The sequence below is a fragment of the Tauraco erythrolophus genome, chromosome 9 (genome assembly GCF_009769465.1).
Source record: "Tauraco erythrolophus isolate bTauEry1 chromosome 9, bTauEry1.pri, whole genome shotgun sequence".
NCBI lineage: Eukaryota > Metazoa > Chordata > Aves > Musophagiformes > Musophagidae > Tauraco > Tauraco erythrolophus.
In genome coordinates, this window is record NC_141473.1 from 591,627 (window position 1) to 616,117 (window position 24,491).

Sequence of the window (24,491 nt, forward strand, 5' to 3'; positions counted from 1 at the left end):
CTTGGTGACAGGGGACCAGCAGGACCCACAACCTGCCAGGGGAGAGTGGAAGTTTTCTTGAAGGCAATACTGGGAACTGCTCCATGGTGCTGGGGAGTGTGACCGCTGCTCTGGAGGACGAGGGACAGGGGCTGTCAAGGCAGAGCAGAAGGCAGATGGCTTTCTGCTGTACAGCAAAACATAGAATCACAAAATCATAGAATGGTTTGGGTTGGAAGGGACCTCAAAGATCATCCAGTTCCAACCCCCCTGCCATGGGCAGGGACACCCTCCACTACACCAGGTTGCTCAAAGCCCCATCCAACCTGGCCTTGAACACTTCCAGGGATGGGGCAGCCACAGCTTCTCTGGGCAACCTATGCCAGTGTCTCACCATCCTCAGAGGGAAGAATTTCTTCCTTAGATCTGATCTAAATCTCCCCTCTTTCAGTTTAAAGCCATTGCCCCGTGTCCTGTCACCACACACCCGTGTCAAAAGCCCCTCTCCAGCTTTCCTGTAGCCCCTTCAGGCACTGGAAGGTGCTGGAAGGTCTCTCTCCCCGGAGCCTTCTCTCCTCCAGGCTGAACAGCCCCAACTCTCTCAACCTGTCTCCATAGCAGAGGTGCTCCAGCCCTCGGATCATCTTTGTGGCCTTCTCTGGACTCACTCCAACAGCTCTGTGTCCTTCTTGTGTTGGGACCCCAGAGCTGAACGCAGTACTCCAGGTGAGGCCATCTGCCAGGCATGTTTACGTGCACCAGGGGTTTTACTGCAGAGCCAAATTATCACGGGAAAGAACTCTCGGACATCCTGTCTTAAAGCAACTCCAACCTGGGGACCACACCCAGCGTTAGAGGACGGACGCTGGACTTGAGCTTGCCTTCTCAACCTGTCTCGTGTCCCAAGCCTTGGGGAAAATCAGTGGCCCCAAGAGTGAGGTATTGTAATTCCCTCTCACACCCAGCAGAGACCCAAAGCCTGTCTGCAGGGTGCTGCTGCCCGGTCGTGGGACCTGAGGGACATCTGCCAGCCCTCTCCGGAGAGCAGCCAGGACTCACCTGTTGTTCTTGGCATCTCCTTCGGCCGCAGAGCAGCCCTTCGCCAGAGACGGGAGCAGACAAGTGCTTTTGCCGAGAGCGTGGGGGAGTGGGGATTGGTTATTTTTGTTTTGCCTTTTTTTTAAATTTTATTTTTGAAACGAACAGAAGGCTGCTTGTAACTCCCTTCAGCTAACCACCATCACGCTACAGCCAAAAACCTTTGCAACGCTTTCTAGCAGGAGTTTCGTACAATAGAGAACTGTGTGAGCAGAAAACACAAGAACTACCTCGCGTAGCCATCAGCTAACCCGAGGCCCACCTCGAGCAGATGCTGGGAGAAAAACCCACAAACTCCTGACGACGGACAGACTGGGGCTGAGAAAGGAGGAACTGTTCTCTGCGTGAGCGGGAGCACTCCCTGCACAAGAGCATCTTTGCCAGCCCAGCAGTCTGCTCTGGAGATGGGCGACGCGGATGCCCAGGTAAACAGCTGCTTCATAAAGGCTTTACAGAAGGTGCAGGAACACGTTCCTCCACTACACACGGCTGTCCTTTCCACACTTATTTTTGGAAAACAGGAAGCTTACTGATTTGTTTGCAGAGGTGGCGAACATCTGGCCTTGGGAGACAGATGTCCTATTTCAGCACTGCCCTTCAGCCTGCGTGTTTCATCCCACAGTCTTCCAACTGTTTTAAGGGAAACTTATTGACTCGTTTTATGCTCTTACAGAGACTCAGCAGAAGGGTTTTGTGGTGTCAAACTCTTCTTGTTAAACTTTGTTGTTGTTAAGAGGGAAGCTCTGACCTCTCTTGCTGACATTCAGAAGACCTCAATATGGACCAGCACGAAGCCCACACCAGGGTAACACAAGCTTCTGTTTTCTGATACGCTCATTCTTCTAATTCAACAATAGCTCATCACAGGGTTTGCTGCAACAGATGAAGAACAAACGAGAAGCAGAATCTACGCAACGATACTAAAGCTTGATGGAAATCTACATGCAGACAACATCTTACCTAGCAGGGACAACTCTGAACTGTTTTCTCCAGCACCAGAAGCAATAGATAATCATAAATTAATGTTTCTAGACTGAGGGAACCCAAGGGAAAGCTAGACTAATGCAAAACCAGAAAAAAATTAACCAATACGGTTTCTAAAGCTTGTCCACAGGTCACTTTAGCTTGTAAACCATTTGTACTCTAAATCTGGTACAAAGCTGTAAGCTGTTTGTTTTCTGGTTTTTAAAGACCGCTAATCATTAACGACTAAGACCGCTCACGCGTAAGGATGAAGATCCTTTCTATCCAACACCACGTGCTCAAGGGGCCTTAAATCACACTTGTTGACGAGGTGCAAACACAAAGTTTAGTTCAAAACGTTAACCCACTGCGCAGTCGGAGCCGTCAGGCTAACCACCCCCCCACGCCCGCGGCACGCGCCGGCCGAGGCTGCGCTGCAGGGGCGTCAGGAAAGCAGACATTTAGGGGACAAACCCACCCCAGGCAGCAGGAGACTGCCTGTTCACGTACCTGAAACCACCGATTCCCTCAGCTCTGCAGGAAACAGAAGAAGCTGTAACGTACGCAATGACAGCCACATAGTTACGTGTTGCACATTTTCCAAGTTTTAATAGAGACAAAAGTGAGTCCATGGTACTTAAGACACTACAATGATTTCATTCTATTGCATGTCCTGCTCCAATTACATTTCTCAGAGTACAGTATTGAGTAAAAGTTTGGTAGCTTTAAAATTAACAAGTGTGTGAAATCTGTAAGTAAAATAAGCAGCAGCAGTAATTTTGGGGATTTTATCAAGAATAGCTAACTTTTAAGTAATAAATACATTCCAAGTTGTGTTTTTTTGCTGTTCTCCTAGTCCAGTGCCGTATGACTTGTCAAATTCTCGTTTGGGGTAAGATACCCTTAAGACTTTCCTGCCAGCCTGGCACCAGAAGAGCCTCCTAACGCCACGTCCCGGTGCCTGTCACCTGTCCCAGATGGAAAGCAGCTCAATCTGACAAGGAAACTCGTCCTCCTGCCATGTGCACGGCAACCTCCAGACTCTCCTGGGGAGCACGTCAGGGTGTTTACAGACTTCGTGACCCTCTAGGAGAACAGCTGTGCTCTTATCTTCTGTTACCTTGAAGAAAGTGAAAGAGGAAGAGGTTACTGCAGGCGGCACGGAACGGACCGGCATTAGCAGCGAGGCACACGCTCCGGGCTTCCTCTAAATATAGCCAGGAATTCTCCTGCTCCCAGCTGGCCAGGCAGGCAAAACCGGCAGCAGCTACAGCTTTGGAAGAAACTTGTCAAGTTAACAAACCCGAAGTAAGAGTGGGAATTTTCTCCAAGAGAGACACGACATGAGTTTCAGTGATGATGATAAATCTTCAGTCTCTGGCTTAAAGACTCCTCAGTCTCCATTTGGGGTGGGTTACTGTAGGTTAATCTGCCACGAGTCCCTACACACTGAGCCACGTGAAGAACATCTGCCTCCACTTTTAAAACACAATCCATAAAATAGGATTATTTCCCCCTTGAGAGCAAGCTGTACAGAAGCTTTTCTAAGTACCTGCAACCGCTCAAGACACGGACCGCTGCCGCAGCGCCCCGCGCTAACGAAGAGGCAGAGCAGCCATGCTGCCTTCTGGCCTTGCCTCGAGGGAACAGACACCCCCTTCCCCTCGGACCCCCCCGCCGCAGACTCCCTTCCCCACCCCAGCCCGCTGCAGGAGCAAGCGTGTGCCGCGGCAGCGCTGCCGAGACCCCGGGACAGCCAAGGTCTCTCGAAGGACCACACACCGCTCCCCTCCCATGCAGCCATCCCAGGACGGCTGTAACGGAGCACGCCAGACCACCACTGACCACCCTTCAGGCAACGGGAGCACACCACGCTCGCTCTGGATCCACGAGTGTGAAACGACGTGCTCCAGAAGACAGCAAGCACAGGGAACGAGGCCACCCACGCCTGGCGCGTCACGCTGCTGTCACCCGGCCTTCTCACCAGGCACCAGCTGCTCAGGATGAGGGCATCTCCTGCAGAGGGATGTGCCTGTCAAAACGAGTAACTACCACAGACAGAAGCCCTCATCGGTACCCCTGCACGCAAGAAGTACTGGTAATGGCCCTGTAAGTCAGGTTCTGGAGCAAAAGCCTTGCAAGAGCTCAAAGGGAGCATCTGCTTGTCTTCAAGATCAAGTGGAGAAACCAGAAGACACGTGAAACAACTCAGTGACACAGAAACAAACGAAAAAATGCCATGGAGATCTACACTTGCACTTTCCAATTGCAAAAGCATCACTGCACCACACTTGAAACGCAACTGAGCTGGAGCCAGTTCAACAGTCTGAGCAGCCCCAACGCATGTCCGTGCCAGATCAACTAATGTGGACCAGTCAAAACCGCAGGACACACAGGCTCAAATCCACGTTCCTGACAAACAGGATTAATGCTACGAAGCAAGAGATCAAAGACCTTTAAAAACCTCTCACAGTTGAGGTTTGTGACTTAACAAGTACAGAGCACAATAAACCAAGAACGCCAGCACCGATGGCAGGAAGACGACCACGTTTCCAACGCTGCTGAAAACGCAGCAGCACCTCTTCTGCAGGCATGGAACCCAATGCCACACCGATTTGCCCAGACTCGGCTTCCAGACTGATCTTCAGTATTGCCCATACGTTTGAGACTTCAAAGAGAGGATTCAATACACCACGGACACCTGCCCTAAAACCTGTACTCCACAGGACCACAATCAGGTTTCACAAACTCCTTCAGTATTTGTTTAGCAGAATCATCCCACTCCTAAGAAACTGGGATGTCTCACAACAAGGCCCTCTTACCTATGGTCAACAGAGTATAAATTTACACTTCATCTTGCAGGAGAATTTACTCATCTGCCTTCTGTTGAACGGCGAGATTTTCAAGAGTACACAACAAACCCACTTGCAGGCTTATTATCTTACACCTACCAAAGCCTTAGTGGGGTCCACGGACCTGGCAGAACATCCCTCAAATGGTTTTTGCAAAAAGCTGATCCTTCAGAGACAGAGTACAGATTGAGAATATTTGGTCTAAACAGGAAAAATGCATTTCCTTGTTGAGGCAGTATCAGCAAGCCCTCAGGCTGGCTTTATTCTTTGTTATTTTCATGTTTGGAGGAAGGAAGCGTCACAAGAGTCGCACGATGCCAAGCAGCCTCCCAGCGAGGGGCTCTGCCTGCGCGAGGGCAGACGCTGCTCCGTCACTGGGACAGGGATGAGGCCGAACCGTAGCTGCTCGCTGAGATTTCCTGGGGGCAAAGATCAGGGGTTCCCCCCTCTGGGAGCAGAAGGTTGGTGCTTCCAGCAAAACAGCAAACTGCTTTAAAACAGCTGGTGCTCCACATCTCGAAATGTCCGAGCTGTCGGAAGCTCTCCATCCTGCTCAGCTCCGGGTGCCTGTGGCCGGCTGGGCACTCCTCCCCGGCCTGGCAACACAGAGCTCCGCAGCCTGGGCTCGGCACGGCACCAGGGGCTGCCTCCAACGAGAGCTCAGGTGTCCGTTTTAAGAGACCCCCTGAGCAGACCCAGGAGTTTTCAACATGTGTTCAAGAGGAGCAAACACAGAAAGTTGCTCGTATCCTCTCACTTCGTCCCCGGAAAACTTCAGAGATTTCTGTTAAAAAAAAAAAAATAATCTCCAGGACGGAGCAGCAGCTCAGACACTGCATTCCGGACATTGCTGCAGCCTCGATACACGTATGAGTAACGAACACGTAACAGACCGACTGACTCAGGACAACGGCATGACCTCACAGCCTGCCTGCTAAGCTGTGTGTCAAAAGGAAAGCCAAGACAGCTCTCCTGAAGCCTAGTGCTTATTCATAAACAAAAAAAAGAACTTTTGGACCAAACAAAGCCATTCACAAAGTCAGATTTAACAGCTGCAGTGGTTTGGGTTGGAAGGGATCTCAAAGACCATCCAGTTCCAACCCCCCTGCCATGGGCAGGGACATACTCTACTACACCAGGTTGCTCAAAGCCCCATCCAACCTGGCCTTGAACACTGCCAGGGATGGGGCAGCCACAGCTTCCCTGGGCAACCTGCGCCAGCGCCTCATCACCCTCAGAGGGAAGAATTTCTTCCTTCTATCTAATAGAAATCTCCCCTCTTTTAGTTCAAAGCCATTGTCCAGTGTCCTGTCACTACACACCCTTGTCCAAAGCCCCTCTCCAGCTTTCTTGTAGCCCCTTTAGGTACTGGAAGGCGGCTGGAAGGTCTCCCCGGAGCCTTCTCCAGGCTGAACAGCCCCATCTCTCTCAGCCTGTCCAGCCCCATCTCTCTCAGCCTGTCTCCATAGCAGAGGTGCTCTAGTGCTTGGATCATCTTCGTGGCCTCCTCTGGACCCGCTCCAGCAGCTCCATGTCCTTCTTGTGTTGGGGACCCCAGAGCTGAACACAGTACCGCAGGTATCTCTTCCTTCAGATATCTCCCCTTGGGAGAGCCCTGGCTCAAGCTCAGGAAGATCAAGTGGCTGTATCTTCCCACAGCCCTGAGGAGAGGGCCAGGGGACCCAGAAGACCTCTGCCAGGCAGCTGACTGGCTCCTGCAGGGCGTTGTTTCTGAAGACAGAACCTGCCTGACAGCCCGCATTGCCAGCAGAAGGCGAGAGGAAGGGCAAAGGCTGCTGCTGGCAGCGGCCCAGGAAAGTCCTTCCTTCCCATGCTTTCCTCCTGCGGAAGGAGGGCTGGGCTGGGTGGGGGTTACTGGATTGCAGCCGGGACCCCTGTCCCTGAGCCGTCGGACAGGGTTTAGGAACAGTCTCCAACTCCCAAGGCATGAGGATCCAGCTGACTTGAACAGGCTGGCAGCTCTGTTCTTGAATGTTAAACTCTCATCCAAGCATCTCTGTGAAGAATCCTCTACCAGGTTCAAGGGTTTTCTGCTTTTAGAATGGGTTGTTTTCTGCATGAAGAAAAGGCTCAAGTTACTGGCTTGAATCAAAATAGAGCAAGTCTCATTCATTAAGGGAAGTTAAACCAGTAATTTTGCTACAATCCATTGCTTCAACTGCAGAGAGCACACAGGAAATATGCTCTATTAAGAAAACAAGTCTGTCTGATCCTGCAACAGCAAGAACCTAACGCAGATTAAACAGGAACTGGTATGTCAGTTTAAAACATTCACTCCTCCAGAAATTCATCAACCTAATGAGAAAAAGCTTTCATTAAAAAAATGCCCTGCTCCTCCCTTCCAGAGAGACACACATACCCAGTACCAAGGCACGACTAGACAAGTAACGCGGGGCAGCTGACGGAGTCCCTGCGGCACGGCTCAGGCACAAGACGCCGCAGCACACTTGTGACCCTCTGGCTCAGGCGAGACGAGCCACCTTGGCTGGCACTGGCAGGACCACGCGTGGACCTGCTCTGCATGCTGCATCCCTGGGGACCAGAGCACAAAGAGCCTTCTGCCGCCCACAGGCAGCGGGACCTGGCCCAGCAGCCTCGGGACGGGGGGGAGACACAGCCCTCACCCTCACGCACCAGCCGGGTGTCACCGCTGGTGTGCACGGCAGGGTCCCACGCTGCTCCTGCATGGGGCAGAGATGGCACCGGCAGAAGTTAGAGAGCACTTTTCAAATGACTGAAGAGCTGGAGGTTTGGGGTGCAGGGACTGTAGGTATGAAAAGCACAAGCACTCCAGAAGTCAAGGTATTCAGCCCCATCTCTGCCACCGCTGCCAGACACGAGAAGCGTTTCAGATGTGCGTAATCTCAGGGATGTGCGAGAGTTCATAAACTAGCTTATGCCCAGAGAAGCTGTGGCTGCCCCATCCCTGGAAGTGTTCAAGGCCAGGCTGGATGGGGTTTTGAGCAACCTGGTGTAGTGGAAGGTGTCCCTGCCCATGGCAGGGGGGTTGGAACTAGATGATCTTGAAGGTCCCTTCCAACGCAAACCATTCTGTGATTCTAATGCAAACCCCACATATTCTGTAAAGGTACATACAGAGTGCAAAACAGATGCATCACGCAGATTTAAAGCAAATAAACCAGGCACCAGCTCATCCTTATCTAGTTTGCAGGATACAGGCAAGCGGCTTCCCCAAGTCTTTTATCAGGCAGCGTTTGTCACTCAGCCCACACACTCCCCTTCACCTTGATCCCACTGCCAGCGATGGGTACTTGTGGAAAAAACAAAACACGTATCAAGGCTGAAACAACAGTTCGCAAGGGTTTTTCCAACATTCAAGAGTCTTCACATCGATTTTTGAGTTCAAAGTCTTACCTTTCACACTTAAGCATTAAAATGGGAAATACCTGTGTCATCTTGTTGTGTCATCAGGCCTGAGGAGCCAAGCAGCTGCACGTGCCATGAACAATGCATGACTACTGCGTGAAGATCTTGCTTACTCCTCTCCTACAGAGCCACAAGCACCCTTCTCTACAGAGCGACCCCCGAGCTTCCAAAAAATCTCCCATTCCTTCTTGGTTCAAAGTAGCCTTTGTGTATGTGCAGCCTGGAGGTGCTTGGTACCTTGCAAACATCTGCTTCACCCCAACAGAAGCAGGACGAACTTCTGAGCCTTACCCAGAGAGGCAGGAGGGCTCTGCCCCTCCAGCTGGCCAGGGCTGCCCACCCCGCGCTGCCCCTCCACCAGCCGCTGCCCAAGCTCCCACCCAGCTGCAGTCGCCACGCTCCGCATCAAAAAGAGAACCGTAGCTGCAATTTTAGACACCTCCATTTGAGTTTGCAAATAAATGCAATTCAGGAAAAACTACAGAAATTTTTACATTATTTGTAAAAGTTTTCAAAGAACCTAGTTTCCAGGCTGTTCATCCAGACATCTCTCCCGCCCTGGGAAGCGGTGCTGCGGAAGGGGCTGCTCTGTGGAGGCTGAACCCCCCCCACTCCACTGAAAGCACCCGCTGCTCCGAACCCCTGGCATTGATCCTGCTCCTGCACAGATGCCACCAGCACCGAGCACGCAGCAGGCTGGTGACACCGCAGAGGGACACCCACCCTCGCTGCTCACCGCGGGCACGCTCGGCTCGCACAACCAGCAGATGCCCAAAGCTTCAGATGGGGCTCGGAGACCCTCGGCCCCGAGAGCAGTTCGCCGTGCTTCCAAGGGAGCTGCTATAAGCCCTGTGGTTGATACAAATCTCCTTCTGCAGCTGAAGTTACAGCTCACGTAAGTGGATCGCGCTCTCGGGCATCCGCGCAGCTCGTGTGCAGTTAGAAATAGCACAATGTAGGGCCTGCTGGCATTTCCAAAAAGTACGCCCGGGAGCAGAGCGCAGAGGGAAAGAAGGGCAACAGATGGCACAAACAGGGAGAAGCAGCAGGGATCTACGTGTCTCCAAACGCAGTCGCAGCGGTCACAACGCAAACAGGAAAACCAGCAGGATGTCACCAGGCGTGCAGCGCCAGGCACCCAGCGCTGGGGCACACAAGTATGCGACGCAGTCTGTTTTAGACTTGTTCTCCTACTTCGTGTTAGTATGCAGAGACGCTGACTCCGAGCTGCTTGGAGGAAGACTGAGAAACAGTAATTAAGTCGGATGCTTGGCTTGAGTTGACTGAACCATCTAGAAACCAGACCAAGAAAAATCTCAAGCATTCATCTTCTGGGCTGAAAATATTTCACGTCACCAGGCAGGTGTTTTAAAAAATTTAGCTATCACAGCAATCACCACCACAACTTTATATAAAGTCATATAACCTTTTTGTGCCACCGGTAGAGCGGAAGAGAAGTAAAAGAAAAAAGCAGAGTGATTTATATTGCTTCATAAACTGCTGGCAAGCAGTACTGGCAACATGCACGTACAAAGCCCTGAACATCTTTGAAGGTGAAGTCATAACCCAACGCTCCAAATTTTACGTTAGAGCTTACTATATATAGCAAGTATGCAATAAGCTTTGATTTTGCTGTACATAGTAGCAGTGTGCTTTTTGTGATGAACAGCTACATGTACTGATACTGAGGGTCTATTAAGCTAATTAGCAGTAAAATTAAAACCTTCACAAGCCAGTGTTCTCAAGTTTAATGGTGCCACAGCTTGGGGGTAAAGGGCATAAAGAGAGGGAGATTTTTCCAGACTGAAAAAGCAAATGAATATACATATCGTAAACTTGTTTCATGCAGAGACGAATGGGAAAATCTACAAGCAGTTTTTATAAAAAGTTTTACTGCATGAAAGGGCTGTGGGCAGGGAGGGGACACATGTCACGAGGAGTCGTCCAGGAGGATCACAGAGCAGAACAGGAGCCCCAGCACTGCATGGACCAACACTCCCCATGCAGCAGGACCGGAGCAACACACACTCCTGGAAAACCCCCGATCCCATCCCGCGATGTGTTCCCTGGGGCAGGGACAGGGTGGCCTTGGGACACACGGCTCTCCTTCCCTGTTGTGCCCCAGGCCGTGGCAGAGCCAGAGCTGTGGCCCCACCATGGCACGCGTGACAGCAGCCCGAAGCGCCTGTGTCTGCCCCGTGCAGGGCTGCCCCCCACACCAGGTGCCCAGCACCCACCACGCCCCAGGTGCACCGGCAGGACTCCCATTATAGAATCAGGAATATGCTGGGGTGCTCCTCACTGTGAAAGACAATGGAAGAGCAGTTGTTTGGCTCAAGGAATTTGGAGTTTATGCAGCTGCAAGTTTAACTACCACGTTATCATAGAAGTGAACAGAAAGCAAAATGCAAAAGCACAAGAGATTTTCTTACTCCCAAGAAAAACGTTGAGCCGGGAGCGCCAAACCCTGCAGGAGAAGCTCTGGGAGGAGGTCCCGCACATGGGCCTGCCACCCCTGCTGGGAGACATGCTCGGCACGCCGTGGGCACCACGCCGGCTCTCGGAAGACTTTTCTGACCATCCAAAACAACTCTGGAGACAAGAGCCCTGCAGCCAAAGTGGTGACACCGACGAGGTTCCAGCCAGGCCGGCAGCACAGCCCGGCCAGCGGTTACACGGGGAGGGGGTCGGGACGCTGCAGGACAGAGGAGAAGTGGAGCCACCTCCATCAGGAGAGGCCGGAAGGATGGCTGCCCCTCGCGCATCGGCGGCTCCGCCATGTGGGCAGCCCCCACCGCAGCCACCGCTACCGCCTGGGCCAATGGCTCCGAGATGTTCAGGGAGTCACGACAGCGTCGCCAGGACGGACATCACACTCAGCTGCTTCTGGCCTTCTCCTGGCACGTGTGGCAGCACCCTGCCCCTTTGTGCCAAGGGACTGGCTGCACCTCGGCTCCTGCCCGTGGGACAGGGCTGCCGGTGGGTCAGGCTCCGCGGGGCGGCAACGCCGACCGCTGTCCTGGCGCTGCCGGAGCCCTGGGTCTGGCCACGGCCACCCCCTGCCAACAGCAGGTCACAGGTGTGCGAGGAGCGGGGTGAGCCATACCCGGGGCTTTAACACCGGGTGAGGACAACCCACCGGGCGTCCGGCACGGCGCAGACATCTCTGCGGCACGGCGGCGTGCACAGAGGCTCTGTACGTGACACACAAGCAGGAGCTACACAGCGGCATGAGAAGATGCTGAGTGGGCATTTTTCTCCTGGCACTACTGTAAACCAAATTTGACTTCTACGGGTTGCAAGTCTGCCTGTTGTTTTTTCCAGAAACCTTGTTTTACTAATCAGGTAATGACAGGGTTTTAATAAAGTATTTTTGCTGAAAAAAAAAATAAAGACAGAACAATAAAAACATAAATATAAAATGCTCATGGCAGCTTCTCTAACTCAAACCAAGTTCTTTAAAAATTGCTTCCAGTTTTATATGCATTCGCAAATTACCTGAACTGTTTGTACGTTTTTTTCCAGCAGTTACCCTCCACGCTTTGCAGAACAGTGTCACGTGCCAGCAGACAGTTTCCCAACAGAAAACGTCCGCAGTCGCAACCTTCAGCCGTGCCCAGGATGGGCACACGCGGTGTTGGCACCGAGCGCTGCTGCTGGAGGCACCTCCTGGACTCTCGCTCTGTGCTAACGATAACGAGCCCTCGTGCAGCTGCCGGTGAGGTCCCAGCACGACAGATTCCACCGCGGCAACGTGCAATATCACCAGTCAGATGCCTGCTCTTGGAAACGACTGCAACCGGCAGAAGGCTGGACCGCCTTGAAAAGGCCTCAAAGCTTTCAGATATTTAACTGCAGGAATTGCAAACATCAGTGAAAACTTCAGTTACGCCCTTCAGGAAAGAACAGTCAATGAGCAACTGATGGAAATGTTTCAGTTCCACCTCAGGAATATTCGAGGAAAGCAATAAAACTCCATCCTCCTGAATGGAGAGAGTGAGATACAGGGCAAGTCTCTGAAGTCAGGAATTGTTTTCTAAGGGACACACCCAGCACTGGCCATGCTGGTCTGATTGGGACACACAAACACAGCAAGCCTTGTTCTGCTCTTCTAGTTTTGAGCAACTGCAGCTGTTCACCCCGCTACTGTACCACCTCCAGGCAGGCAGCCTGGGCTGGCAGCTCACCTCAGACACAGGGAAGGCAGAGAGCCATCCTCAGCCGGGAGGAAGGAGCCAGCGGGACGGTGATCCGCGTTAAATGTCTCTGTGTGCCCATACATACACGCAGAGGTTTGGCCAAAGAGTACAGAGGGAAGGAAGGGTCTGGCCTCATCCAGGCCATCCCACCATGTTCTTATCATTCGCAATGTTTTCTTCTTTCCCCCAGTTTACAGACCTACTCCACCCCTTCTGCTCTGTACCTACAGCTCAGGTATCCATCGTCTCTGCAATAACCCAGGTCTCCTCTGGAGCACGTATTTCTTTTCCATCTTGATGCCTTGCCCTACAGCCCTTCACCCCACATCTTGTGGCCGGGTCTTACTGTTAGCACCACCTCTGCTGTGGTCCTGCTGGTAAGAACGGCCAGCGTTTTCCTTTGGCTATAATGGGATTGGGCAAACATCCTCTCATTTTGACTTCCAGGTCTGGACTTGGCGCTCCTCTTGGCCACGCACCTTCCTACTCTGCATGGACTGACTGGCATGGCCAATCTGGCTGCTCTGAAGCATGAGGTGCTTCTTCACCCTGCCCCTTCTCCTGCCCAGGAGCCACCAGGTAAGGCATTCCAGCCCACCCACACTCACAACAGCAAAGACAGCTGTCACTAACGGTGGCGACATCCGTTCTGCTAAAGCTGTCCCCAACTGCATGTACCAACACAGTGAAGATAGTTCAGAAGAAAGATGAAGCTTTGCTGCTCCTTTAAATAGAGCACTGTTCCTACAGGAGCAATGGGTTTTGACCATGATTCTTTCACTGGCAAGGACAGCGTATTCTGGGCATCAGGTTTATTTATACTCCAGATCTAGCTAATAGGAATTTGGGTCCAATCCAAACACTCTTGATATAATAAAGTCTTTAGCCAGAGTTAAGCAGCATTTGAAGGGGCAAGCTCAAGGATGCAGCTTAAATGCTGCTGCAGTTAAACATTTTTCACTTGCTCCAGTGTCCAGACACCTTGAGCACACAGGAGGAATACGCCACACTGATTATTTACTGCAGCCAGGCTTGCTGAGGTGGAATAACTCAAGCAGAGCAAGTCCTTCATCACACTCAAGCAAGTGGTGAAGTCCCATGACAATAGGTACAAAATCCTTTTTCTCCCTCAGGATTACATGAGGGCTGATCATCGTAGCCCCACTGCATCTACAACAGCTTAGACAGAGACAACGGTCTACAGCAGGAACAGTACCAGTCCTTCTAGCATGAAAAAGAGCAAACAAATTTAGGGGACAACATGATGAACCACAGTGTATAAAGCAAGATCCCTGACAACAAGACTCTTCCTAATGATTAGTTATGGTTTTCAGACAAAAAGTTAATCCCTCCCCCTGTTTAAAAGTATCACAGGTGAGGTCTTGTCTAGACGGTGACGACTGGAAGGTTGTGAAACGATTCTAGATCTCATTCAAGTTGCTGGATTTCTCCCAGGGACTTCACTGAGGGCAGCGTAGTAGGCAGCACCAACTGAAATTACAGATGGTATTTCAATTCCCAGGCACACCACATCCGGTATTTTGAGGTACCGAATTTTCATCCTGGGCAAAGTTTTGACGGTTTGATGACAAAGGGAGTCCCATCCCCCTCCATGCTTGCAACCAGTTAAAGCAAAACAGGGAGGCACTATAAAGAATCAGCTCCCACGTTTATGTTCCCACCTTATCTCCTCAAACAAAGAGGCTGCAGCCCAAAATAATGTAATTTGATGATCCAGGCCATTCCCCAGCAACACACCGGCATTTCAGACAGAAGCCAAACCTCAAGTGCTGTGAGAAATATTGAAACACAGTTTCCAAGTTAAAGACAGTTTTTGGTACAATCATTCCGAAGAGCAATAAAGGAAGTGCCTTAGTAAGAAATTCGTCCCAGGAGGGATCAGAGAAACTGCAGGGGAGCTAAGGGCCTCCAAGGGCCCTTAACTGTTACGGGTAACTGCTGGGCATCAGCACCTAGATACGATAAATACAATCTCAGTTCCAGGAAGAGTTTTAGCTGTTTGAACCAAAAGATATTTCAAAGCACCTTTAAGTCTAGGAGCTGTTAACCCTCCAGCCACACAGGATTAGTTCTGAAGCAAAGAAGCATCCTCAATACTCGCCACATCCTACCTGTGAACAGTGCTAATACCTGACCACAATTTTATCAGTGCTTTGAACAAGCGATGCTTGCTTCCTCACCACATCAACTGCTTGTACTCCCCTCCAGGTGCAGGGGCTCCAATTCCCATGGTTCCCTAAAAGGTTTGGAAATTACCTCTGAAATTACCACCACCAACGAACAGCCAGGCATTTAAGTTTAAAGTCTGTCAATCTCAGTGTTTATGGAAAACAAATGAAAACAAACAGTGGAAACATAGATTAAAAAACACAAGGAGTTTTTTCACAGGAAGCATTAGTCCAGCAAGCACTCACCTGATTCTGGAGGCAAAGTTATGTCTCAAACTGCGTTAAGAGATCTCTTATTTCTGGAGTCAGATGCTCTACTGCCTTTGCGGCTTCTGTGATAGCTTTCCGATACATCCCTTTCTTCTTGCGATTAAATCTCAGTTTGAAAAATTCAGAGAAAGGAGAGAGTTTTGAAACAGATAAGAATGAAGTCGTTGGAGAACCAAACCATGATACTTTAGCTTCTCGCCATGAAGGTTCCCCATTTTCCTTCTGGCTAAGGTTTATGTCAAGAACACGTGCTGGCCACCATGGAAAACCATGAATTTTACCCCAAACAATATCCCCCACTGAAACAGTTCTTCCATCTTCTGTGACGCATTTGGACACGCTTTGGGTATGCAGTCTAACTGTTAGTGGCGGCACAATTTTACGCTCATCTTTTGAAGATGAAGAGACGGATGCATCATCACCAGGCAAAAAGTCACACATTTCTGGTGATGTTACTTCTGAACTAGAAGACTTGGATTCGTCTAGACTGTCATTACTACACACCGATAAACTAGAAGAATCTGCTTTTCTTTTACGATAATTCATAAGGAAAGCCAAGTTATCATGTCCATCTTTACCTTGGGAAAATCTTTTAAAGTCATCATCTTCACCTGAACTCCCTGAAGACATCTCAGCCAAACTTCTGTCTGTGGATTCGTCATTGTAATACGCGCCAGGATTGGACTCCCTGCTGTTCTGAAGGACATTTATTTCGTCAATGAGTTCTGCCTTATAAATTGAAACACTCTGACCGTCATTCATGCGATGGGGCTTCAGCCGTATCTTTGGGGGTGGGACATCCGCACTGGAATGCACCGGCCGCGTGAGCTTCAGCTTTGGAATGGAAGCAAGCTGGCTGCCTGCTGACTTGTCCATTAAACATTTGGTTTCTCGACACCGTTCCGAGTCTCTGGTCTCCTCTTGGTCCTCCCCTCCATTCTGCAATATACGCTCTGGGCAAAACGGTTTGACTGAGCCATGAACCCGGGAAGGGATTTTTACAACTTCGCCTTTCCCTTGTGGAGTACTGTAGGATATTTTTATAACTGGCGTTCGATGCACTAGCTCCCCAGAAAACTTGTCATCCTCTCTCTTCTCTCTTTTGTTCCTTTTCTCCACGTAGTCGGAGTCAGTGTGCTTTTTCTGCTCTTTGTCCTGAATGCTCAGCTTCCTCCTGGTTTTAGCGTTCTGCCTGGCTGTGTTCGCATCCTCGGGGTTCAGAGTGTTTTTACACTTCTCACAGAGCACCTGTCTTGGCCGTAGCCTGATCGTGCTCATGATAAGCCTTCCCGGGTCTCTATTCCGCGACAAACGCCTCCTCGTCCTCTTTATAGTCCGTGGCGGCGGCTGAGGAACCCACTGGTTGTACGTGTGCCGCAGCCACAGCGGGCGGGGAAAGGGAGCTCCCTCGAAGTAGGGGGGGTAAGGGGGAAGGCTGCCAGGCGGCGGGGGAGGCAGGAGGGGGGGTACTTGCTCATCACCGCTTCCTTTGGGAGGCTTCTCAGCCACGGGCTGCGGCTCCGTCTCGCCCCGCACAGCATCTCCGCCGTCAGCAGCTCCGTTAGCGCAAGCGTCAGCAGGAGGGTCCTCGTGCTTGGGAAAGGAGGACGGGAGACAAAACAGTCCGGACCTGAAAGGGGGTAAGAAGGACAGGAAGGAAAAGAGAAAGAGTCAGGATGCTTGTAAGGTTCTTCTCTGGGAAGACTGTACATAACAAACACGCTAGTTTATTTATAAAAATAAAAACACAACACACACACAAAACAAAAAACCCCACAACCTCCACATACTAAGAACACAACATTTTCCCTTAACTTAAGACAAGGCAGCCAATTCTGCCACTGAAAAAAATACCAACATTTCAAAATTTAGGAAAGGTGTCCTACCCCGCTGCCAGAAAAGGCACCGAGATCAAAATCTCTATTTTCACGAACTTCTTGCACAAAGGTTTGCTGTAGGAAGTTTCAAGTTCTATCACGCAAAGCAGTTTATTTTATCAGCAGGCTGGTAAAGCCACGAGGAGGGCTGTGATACAGATTACGCAAACCTTCTGGGACCTATTAAACTTCCTTTCCTTGCACTGTACTCGCCTGGCTGACTTTTCAGCTTCTCGCTCAAAACCTGAACCTCCTGGATGGGTAACTCGCACTTTCAAGCCACGTGTTCACTGGTACACAGCTCTGCTCCTCTACCCCCGGTCTTTCCACGTATGACTTTATTTGTTAAAATAAGGAATACACTGCTACTTCAGAACAGCAAGATTAAGAATGATAACGTACTATTGTCCAATGCCAAGTCTCATTACAGGCTACCAAAGCCTGGATACAGTATCTTGCACAGATAATGGCAAAAGCAAATCCTCTGAAGCACAAACTCACAGCTGCGATTCATGCCTCTGGGCTTCTGCACCAGAATTTATGCCCTTGGCCTGATATTAGAAATGCTATGCTAGCACAGCACTTGGACAAATATTTGCCCTGAAACACTGACTCAGAATGGGCAAGATACTTCTGTAGAGAGTGCACCATCAATAGAGAGTTTCAGCTTTTTAAATAATAACAAAATGCTGATGGGTGAGCCACGAAGAAGTCACAAAGAGATGGAGAACAGCTACCGACCAAACAGTAGTTTCAGTTTAGGATGCCACACTCCCCGTTTCCCCCCCGCTTGCCATCGTTCTTCTTCCAGCCATGAGCAAGGGAGGAATTTCTTGGTGGCATCATGGAGAAGGACTTGGGCAACTGTTCCGCAGAAGGGCACCAAAGAGAGGCTGAAGGTACCACTCAGTCACACACCCCCTCATCAAAAGGGGCACAAAGTCACTGCTGTGAGTTCTCCTCCTCCCTCCCTGGGGCTCCCAGCGCCTCCCAGCTCTGCCCTCACGCACCGGGTCTTTGCTGGGGAAGGATCCTGAAAAGGTCCCTTGCCCTCCCCAGGCACAGGCGAGGAGGTCTCCTTCCCACAGGAGCATCGGCAGAGCACGGCGTTACCGAAGGTCACAAACCACCCGAGATCAGAGGCAAAAAAGAGCTGGGCTTTCTGAGCAGATCCCAGGAGAATGGGGAACATGGACCCCACTTACTGTGGCTCTCAGACAACTACAGACTGTGCCTCTCTCACCTGATTTCCCTGAAGACTCCATCATGTTTAAAAAAAAAAGCTTGCATAAACTAAGCAACCAGGAATTAGTCTGACTGTGGCACCAAGTCACTGCCCTTCTCCGAAGTAAAAAGAACCACTGAGTTATCTGGACTCCGAAAAGTCCTTTCCCGTTTTTCAAAGAGCGCAAGAACTTGCTGTTTAGATGACAGTGTAGTTTCAACTGGGAAGCTCCAAGTTCAAATGCTAGTGAGTTAAGAGGATTAATCTGTTGAAACCATGTAATTTGGAACAAAATGTTTTTGTTCTACGAGTTTTTTTTTTAAATACAGACAACTGAGAATGTAGGTGTCTTTCAAACGACAACCAAGAAAGCAAGTACAGTTTGTACAGCCAAACAAAGATGTCAGCATCGTTCCTAAAACAACTGAAAGTGATATAATTTCCAAAGCTCTGGCTATCAATTTTGGTTATGTTATGCAACAAAATTGTCTAATTTGATCACACCAGAAAACTGCACAAGCCTTCCGTTCCTCGCGTGGACACAAGCCCAGCTCCCTCTGGTCCCTGCAGCCTGGCTCTGATCGGGCAGGTCCAGCCAGTTTAACCAGAAGCCTTCCAATTTAGGCTGGGGTCCTGCCATTTTAGACTTGTTACAAAAACACAAGGAAAAAAGCCCAAACAAGCAGGAAGAGCCCCGTGCCACAGGGACTCCTCACCCAGAGTCGGTCATCGCGCTGTGCCAGGGCACTGCTTCAGCAGCTCTTCAGCCTGGAGACACAGCAGCACCAGCACTCCAGGAGAAAATACATCCCCTGCCTCGTCCGAGGGATCACACGAACTGCCAGGCTGAACAACAAGGCAGCTTAAGATTCATTTTTTGAAGGCAGCAGCTTCCGCGCGCCCAGGCAGCGGCTCTGGCAGGGACAGCGGCACGGACAGATGAGCTCTGCAAACCCTGCTGTGGCACGGCGGTGCAGCAGGGCTGCTCCTGTGCCGGCACTGGGGTGGGCAGGTAGCCCACCATGGCATCTGACAGTGCCGGGGAGAGCCCACTCCATGCAGCTACAGCAGCGGGTGCCAGGAACCGTCAGGTACACAGCCAGGGGTGCTGACTACACAGACGAGTCCTTCCTGCCCTGTCCTGGGCTGGGACCCTGTGGTGTGGAGGCAACACAGCAGGAGCTCACAAGCATCCCTGCCTTGGGGAGCCTGAGCAGGGCACCCAGCACCTCCCGCCACAGCTGCATGCCCTGGACCGGGCACTCTCTGGGCAGACCACGAGGGCAGCCATGGGAAATTACAGTCCCTGCAGCTCCTCCAGCGGTGCCTCTGGCTCCAGCCAGGACACCAGGAACCCGATGGCCCCACCTGTCGCGGGGTAACCACAGGGGTGCCCCGGCACACTGCCACAGCCAGGTGCACAGGTGACGGACACGCTTGCTCCCAAGGGGCCTCTAGTTATTTTCTTTCACACTGGAAGTGTCTCCAAAGGGTAAGAAACCAGTTTTGCTGAGGAATCATCTGTCTTCCTGTCTGCCTACTAGGCCAGCCCCGGGCAGAGGCAAGCAGAGCTCTGCCTGCCCACCCGCCTCCCCATGCAGCACTGTGTGCCCCGGCCCTACTGCTCAGGGGCAGGAAAACAGCCCCGGAGAGGATGTGCAGAGCATCTCGTATCTCATCGCTGGGCACCAGCAGCGCCCGTTCAGCACGAGTGAACCGCACCGTCACCCAAGGCTGCTTTCAGTTTCGCTATCCCTCCACACTACGTACTCCTGACGGGGATGCGCTGGAAGACCGAGCTTCTCAGGGCTACTTCAGCTGCGGGCGGACCAACTCAGAGAGTTTAAGTCCTTCCAGTGGGGAGCGCTCACCAGGGGCCATGCCCGCAGCCCCCGCTGCTCCCCCCTCACCCAGCCTGAAGCCGCCTTCCAGGCAGGCAGAGCTCCTGGTAAGAGGATTTAGCTCCAGTGTCTTTCCACTCACTGCAGTACAGGAAACATTTCATCTGACACTTCACTTTCCAGGAGAAGCTCACTTTTACCACAGTTTCACAAGCTTTCCCCACAAACTGACTTTTTTGCACAAATCTGGATGTAATTAATGTATTTCTTCTGTTTACTTACTGTCACTATTGATCCTGCGTATCTAAACCCACCCAACCAGGATGAAGGTGTGGGTTAGGGGCAGGAGCGCAGGTGTTACAAGCAGCAGGAAACAGAGCGGGACGTGATTTCGCCCTGCTCGTAATGCCCCTTTCTGGGGCAGTCATAGCCAAATGGACTAAGTTACCTCAACCCAACCTCTGCTTGGAACAGAAGACCCCATCCTCTGGTTTATGATCATGCATAATTAAAAAATAACTAATTATAAGCTCGGTTGCAACAGAACTGCCAAGTCTTGCTATCAAAACCACCGTGACTGCAGTCAAAATGCATTTACATCTCCTCCTGAGCATGGATGCTACGGAGCTTACTGTCTAGAAGAGCACGTTTAGCAGCAGCGAGTAACCGCCAGTCACTGGGTATGAGCACTGGTGCTTGCTGCACGCGCTGTCCAGGCTGCGGCCAAAAAGCCATGCTTGTAGGATGCCAATCACCATTTTTTCTTCAAATAATTCCACGGCTACCGGAAAAGTCAGGCATGTGTTTTTCCCCACGTTCCCGAAGGTGCAGGGCAGAAGGCCGGCCGGAGGCAGGCAGGCTCCTGCCCGCGGCTGCTCCCGCTGCCCATGCGAGCTGCCTGCAGGCCCGGCCCCGCAGACCCGGGCAGGCGGTTTTGGGTGCAAACCTGCGCCTGCTGCTTTGTGGCCAAAATAACGGGAGTCCAACGGTGGGATCTGGATGGAGAGGGAGGTCCCGGCTGCCTGGGCCTCAGGGTGGCAGGCAGCTCCCCACATCAGCCCCTACACTTTAGGGGAAATAAAACAGATTTGTCCTGTGCATAATGCTAAAACCAGCTTAACGCACAAAAGGGAGCTGAAGAGCCAGCATACAGGATTTCCCTCTCTTTCTTTCGGAGTTCTCCCCTTTTTGAACAGGCAAAGCCACCCACTGGTTGCTCCTCTCCTGCCAGTCCTGTCCCACCACCGCGCACAGCTCCCCGCTCCAGTGGGGCAGCACTGCCTGCACCGCAATGACTGCTGCTGGGGGCACAGACAGAGCACACGGTAACCCCCGCACAGGGCACAGACCAGCGAGAGACACTGCTCCATCAGCAGGACGACAGGGAGGGAAAATATCTCTGCCACTTCTCTGCTTTGGAGCCTTCAAAGTTCAGCACCAAGCTGACAAATTCCTGCTGCCCTTGGGACACATCTTGACCTCTACCTTCCGACCACTTCCACCCACGACCAGACTGACTCCAGTGTTCTGCTGTGAACATGGTGGGCGAGATCTCTTCTTCCCTCCACATCCCAAACAGAAGGTCCTGCAGCGGAGAAGGTGCTTTCAGCCGGCTCCCCCCATGCACTCCCAGCCACTACGGCCCACCCAGAGCTGGGCACTTCCCTCAAGTATGACACTTCCTTCCTGTGGACCAGCCACAACCAGAGGCCATGGCTCTCCAGTCATGGTCGGTCACCATGGCCATCACAGGCCAGCCAGTGCTCGGGACCAGCACGGATGGGACGTGGCCCCAGCAGTTGCTCTGCGCAGCACCTGAAGGGAGGAGACCTCCGGGCCCATGGGGAGAAGCTCTGCCCCCACTGCTGCAAGAGACTCGTGGAGGCTGAGAAGACCTCTAGCCAGAGCTTCTGGTGAGGCAGGCAGGACATGCTCCATTGCGGCCCTATAGTGATGAATAAAACGTAGTGCCAGGTGGTACCCAGAAGCCGAAGTGCTTTTCTTCATGTTTCTACCTGAAGCAGCGCTACCGTACCAGCGGGCCATGGAACGGGCCCACCCAAAGATTTTAGCCTCTTTTAAGGCAACTGTGGGGAGCAGCAGTCTCATCCCTGTGTAACCCTGGGGGCAGGTGGGCCCATTGGAAGGCTCACGTCTCACCACAGAAAGGTCTGATCATTAGAGATGGATAATTACTGGGGTGGGTGGGAGGAGACGGAGGCAGCTCTCCTACTCACAAGTCAAGACACATCAACAAACCCCCTTCTTTCTGCCCTCTCTGTTCCACTTCAAGTCAGAAAGGTGCACGCTGCCTTTCTGTGTCTCCTGTTTGATGGGACGGCAGTGGAATGAGCACCAACCCTCGGAGACCGCTCTGTCACTCAGGCGACCGGGGGCTGTCTGCCACCCTCCCACCCCAGCAGAGATGAGCATCACCAGCAACAGGGCTGGGTCAGTGAAAGGCTCCAGAAGCACCTTGAAACCTGGGAAGAAACACCCATCTGGTTGTTTCTTGGATCCACTGAGGACAGGGGAGAAAAAAAAACAGGCAGAAAGGTTAGGGGAAAAAAAAAAACAGGTTAAAAAAGTGTATGTTGTCACTAACGAGGAAGATAACTGAAATGTGAAAAGACAGAAGCAGCTGGGTTTGATGCCTACCGCTCGCTGTTTTGGCTGGAACGAGACACCAGGCGAGATTTGTAGGCTCTAACAGAGTTAGATGCCTGAATACTTCTGAAAACCCGGCTCCAATTTTCCAGGATAGCCATGTGAAACTAAATAAACTATGAAAATGAAGTTCAGAAGTCTTGCTTCACGCATCTTCTCAGGAGAACTGCAGAGGTGACGCTGGCCATGCTCCTGCCCAGCCGGTGCCCGACGGCTCGTTCCCGGAGCAGACGGAACGCGAAGCTCTGCTCTCGGCTAACGCAGCACAGGGCAGCCAGCAGCGGCCGGACAGCCGTACCCACCACCGGCGCACCCAGGGATGCTGTAAGAGTTCGGATCGTTCTGAAATAAAGCATCCGCTGCGCGAACGCCTCCTCTCACCTTCAGAAGGACGGGCCCTCCGTGCGCCCCGCCAGCGAAATGCCATGTCAGAGGGGCCCACGGCCACGCAGCCGCGCCGCGGCGGCGGCTGCTGCCACAGCGGAACCGCAACCCGGGGGAAGATACCCCGGCATCCCGCGGAAATCATCGCCGCGGCAGAGCCGCGGGGCGAGGGCTGCCCGGCTCCCAGGGACGGGAGGAGAGGGGGCACAGGGAGCTCCGGGCACCCGCGGTGCCGCCTCAGAGCCGCTGGCGACCGAAGGGAGAAAGGGGAAGGACCGACGAGGCCAGCCAGGCTGCAGCCTCCTCCCGCGGCCACCGGGCGAGGCGGGGGCTGCCGCAGCACAGGGCCGGCGGGGAGGGGAGCGGGCAGCCCCGGGACCCGGCCGGGAGGGCAGCGGGGGGGGCGGACACGCTCGCCCCAGGTCGTGTGCGAGGGCAGCGGCCCGGCCCCGCCGCGTCCCCTCGGACACCAGGCGAGGGGGCCGTGGCGAAGCCTCGCCGTTCACCACGGAAGGACTCGCCACCCCCGGGGCACGGGGCGGCCCGGCCTCCCACGCCAGGCTCAGGGGCCGCCCGCACCGCCCCGGCAGCACCGGGACGGTACCAGTACCGCCACTGCCCCCCCCACGCCGGCCCGGCCGGGCTCCGCTCCCGCCCGCAGGCGGCCCCGGGCCGCTTTGTTCCCGCCGGGCCGTCCCGGGCGAACAAAGGGCGAGCGCCGCCGGCGGCGGGGGCAGCGCGGGGCCTCCGACCCCAGCTGGGCCACGGCGCCCCGGGCCAGCCCCGCTCCCCGCGTCGCGCCCCCCTCGGACCGACCCGCCGCGTGCCGCTCCCCCCCCCCCCCCAACCCCGTACTTCTTGGTGCAGTCGAGCAGGACGCCGGTGAAGCGGCGCTCCCCGCAGCTCAGCGTGACCACCAGCGTGTCGTTCACCATCTGCTCCACCAGCACCGGCAGCCACGCGCCCACCCGCGGCGACGGCGCCCCCGCCTCCGCCGCCTCGGCCATGCTGCCGTCGCCGCCGCCGCCGTGCCCCTCCCCCGCCGGCGGCGGCCGCTGGGGCCGGGCCGGGCCGGGCCGGGCCGCGCCGCGCGATGACCTCAGAGTGCGGGCGCCCCGCGGCCGCCGCTGCCGTAGGTGCGTGACGTCAGGGAACCGCCCCCGCGGCTGCGGGCGGCCCAGCGCCCCCCGCTCCGCCGGGCGGGGCTGCCGCGCACGTGTGCCGGGGCGGGGCGGGGCGGAGGGGCGGGGCGGGCCGCGGCGGGGCCGGCCCCGCCCGCCCCCTGGCGGCCGCGCGGCGCGCCGGCCCCAGCCCGGCGGGGGGCGGGCCCAGTCGGGGGGGCGGGCTCCGGTCGCCCCGCCCCTTCCCGGCCCCCGCCCGCGGAGGCCCGGAGGCCCCGCCCCGCCCCGCCCGGCGCCGCGGAATGACGTCATACTGTGTCGAGTCGGGCAGCGCGGGCCGGTGGGACCCGCAGCCGGCGTGTCCCGGAGGGGGAGAACCGGGCCGGGGCAGTGGCCCGGCCCCAGCCAACGAGCCGGT

At 53.6% G+C, this 24,491-nt stretch overlaps 1 protein-coding gene across 1 annotated transcript; it reads right to left on the reverse strand.

Annotated features, from left to right (window-relative positions):
- Positions 1-2,636: 2,636 nt before the first annotated feature.
- On the reverse strand, positions 2,637-23,959 carry PWWP2B (PWWP domain containing 2B). The gene is made up of 3 exons (XM_086616619.1): positions 23,808-23,959; positions 14,935-16,588; positions 2,637-3,160 (listed from the first exon to the last, which is right to left on the reverse strand). The coding sequence occupies exons 1-2, from the start codon at positions 23,957-23,959 to the stop codon at positions 14,953-14,955; spliced, it is 1,788 nt and encodes a 595-aa protein (XP_086472745.1). The 3' UTR covers positions 2,637-3,160; positions 14,935-14,952.
- Positions 23,960-24,491: the final 532 nt, after the last annotated feature.

Coding starts and splice junctions, on each gene's coding strand:
- PWWP2B (XM_086616619.1), bottom strand. CDS start 23,959: ATGGCCGAGGCGGCGGAGGCGGGGGCGCCGTCGCCGCGGGTGGGCGCG. Junction 16,589..23,807: donor CTGCTCGACTGCACCAAGAA/GTACGGGGTTGG, acceptor ACCCCCTTTCAG/GTCCGGACTGTTTTGTCTCC.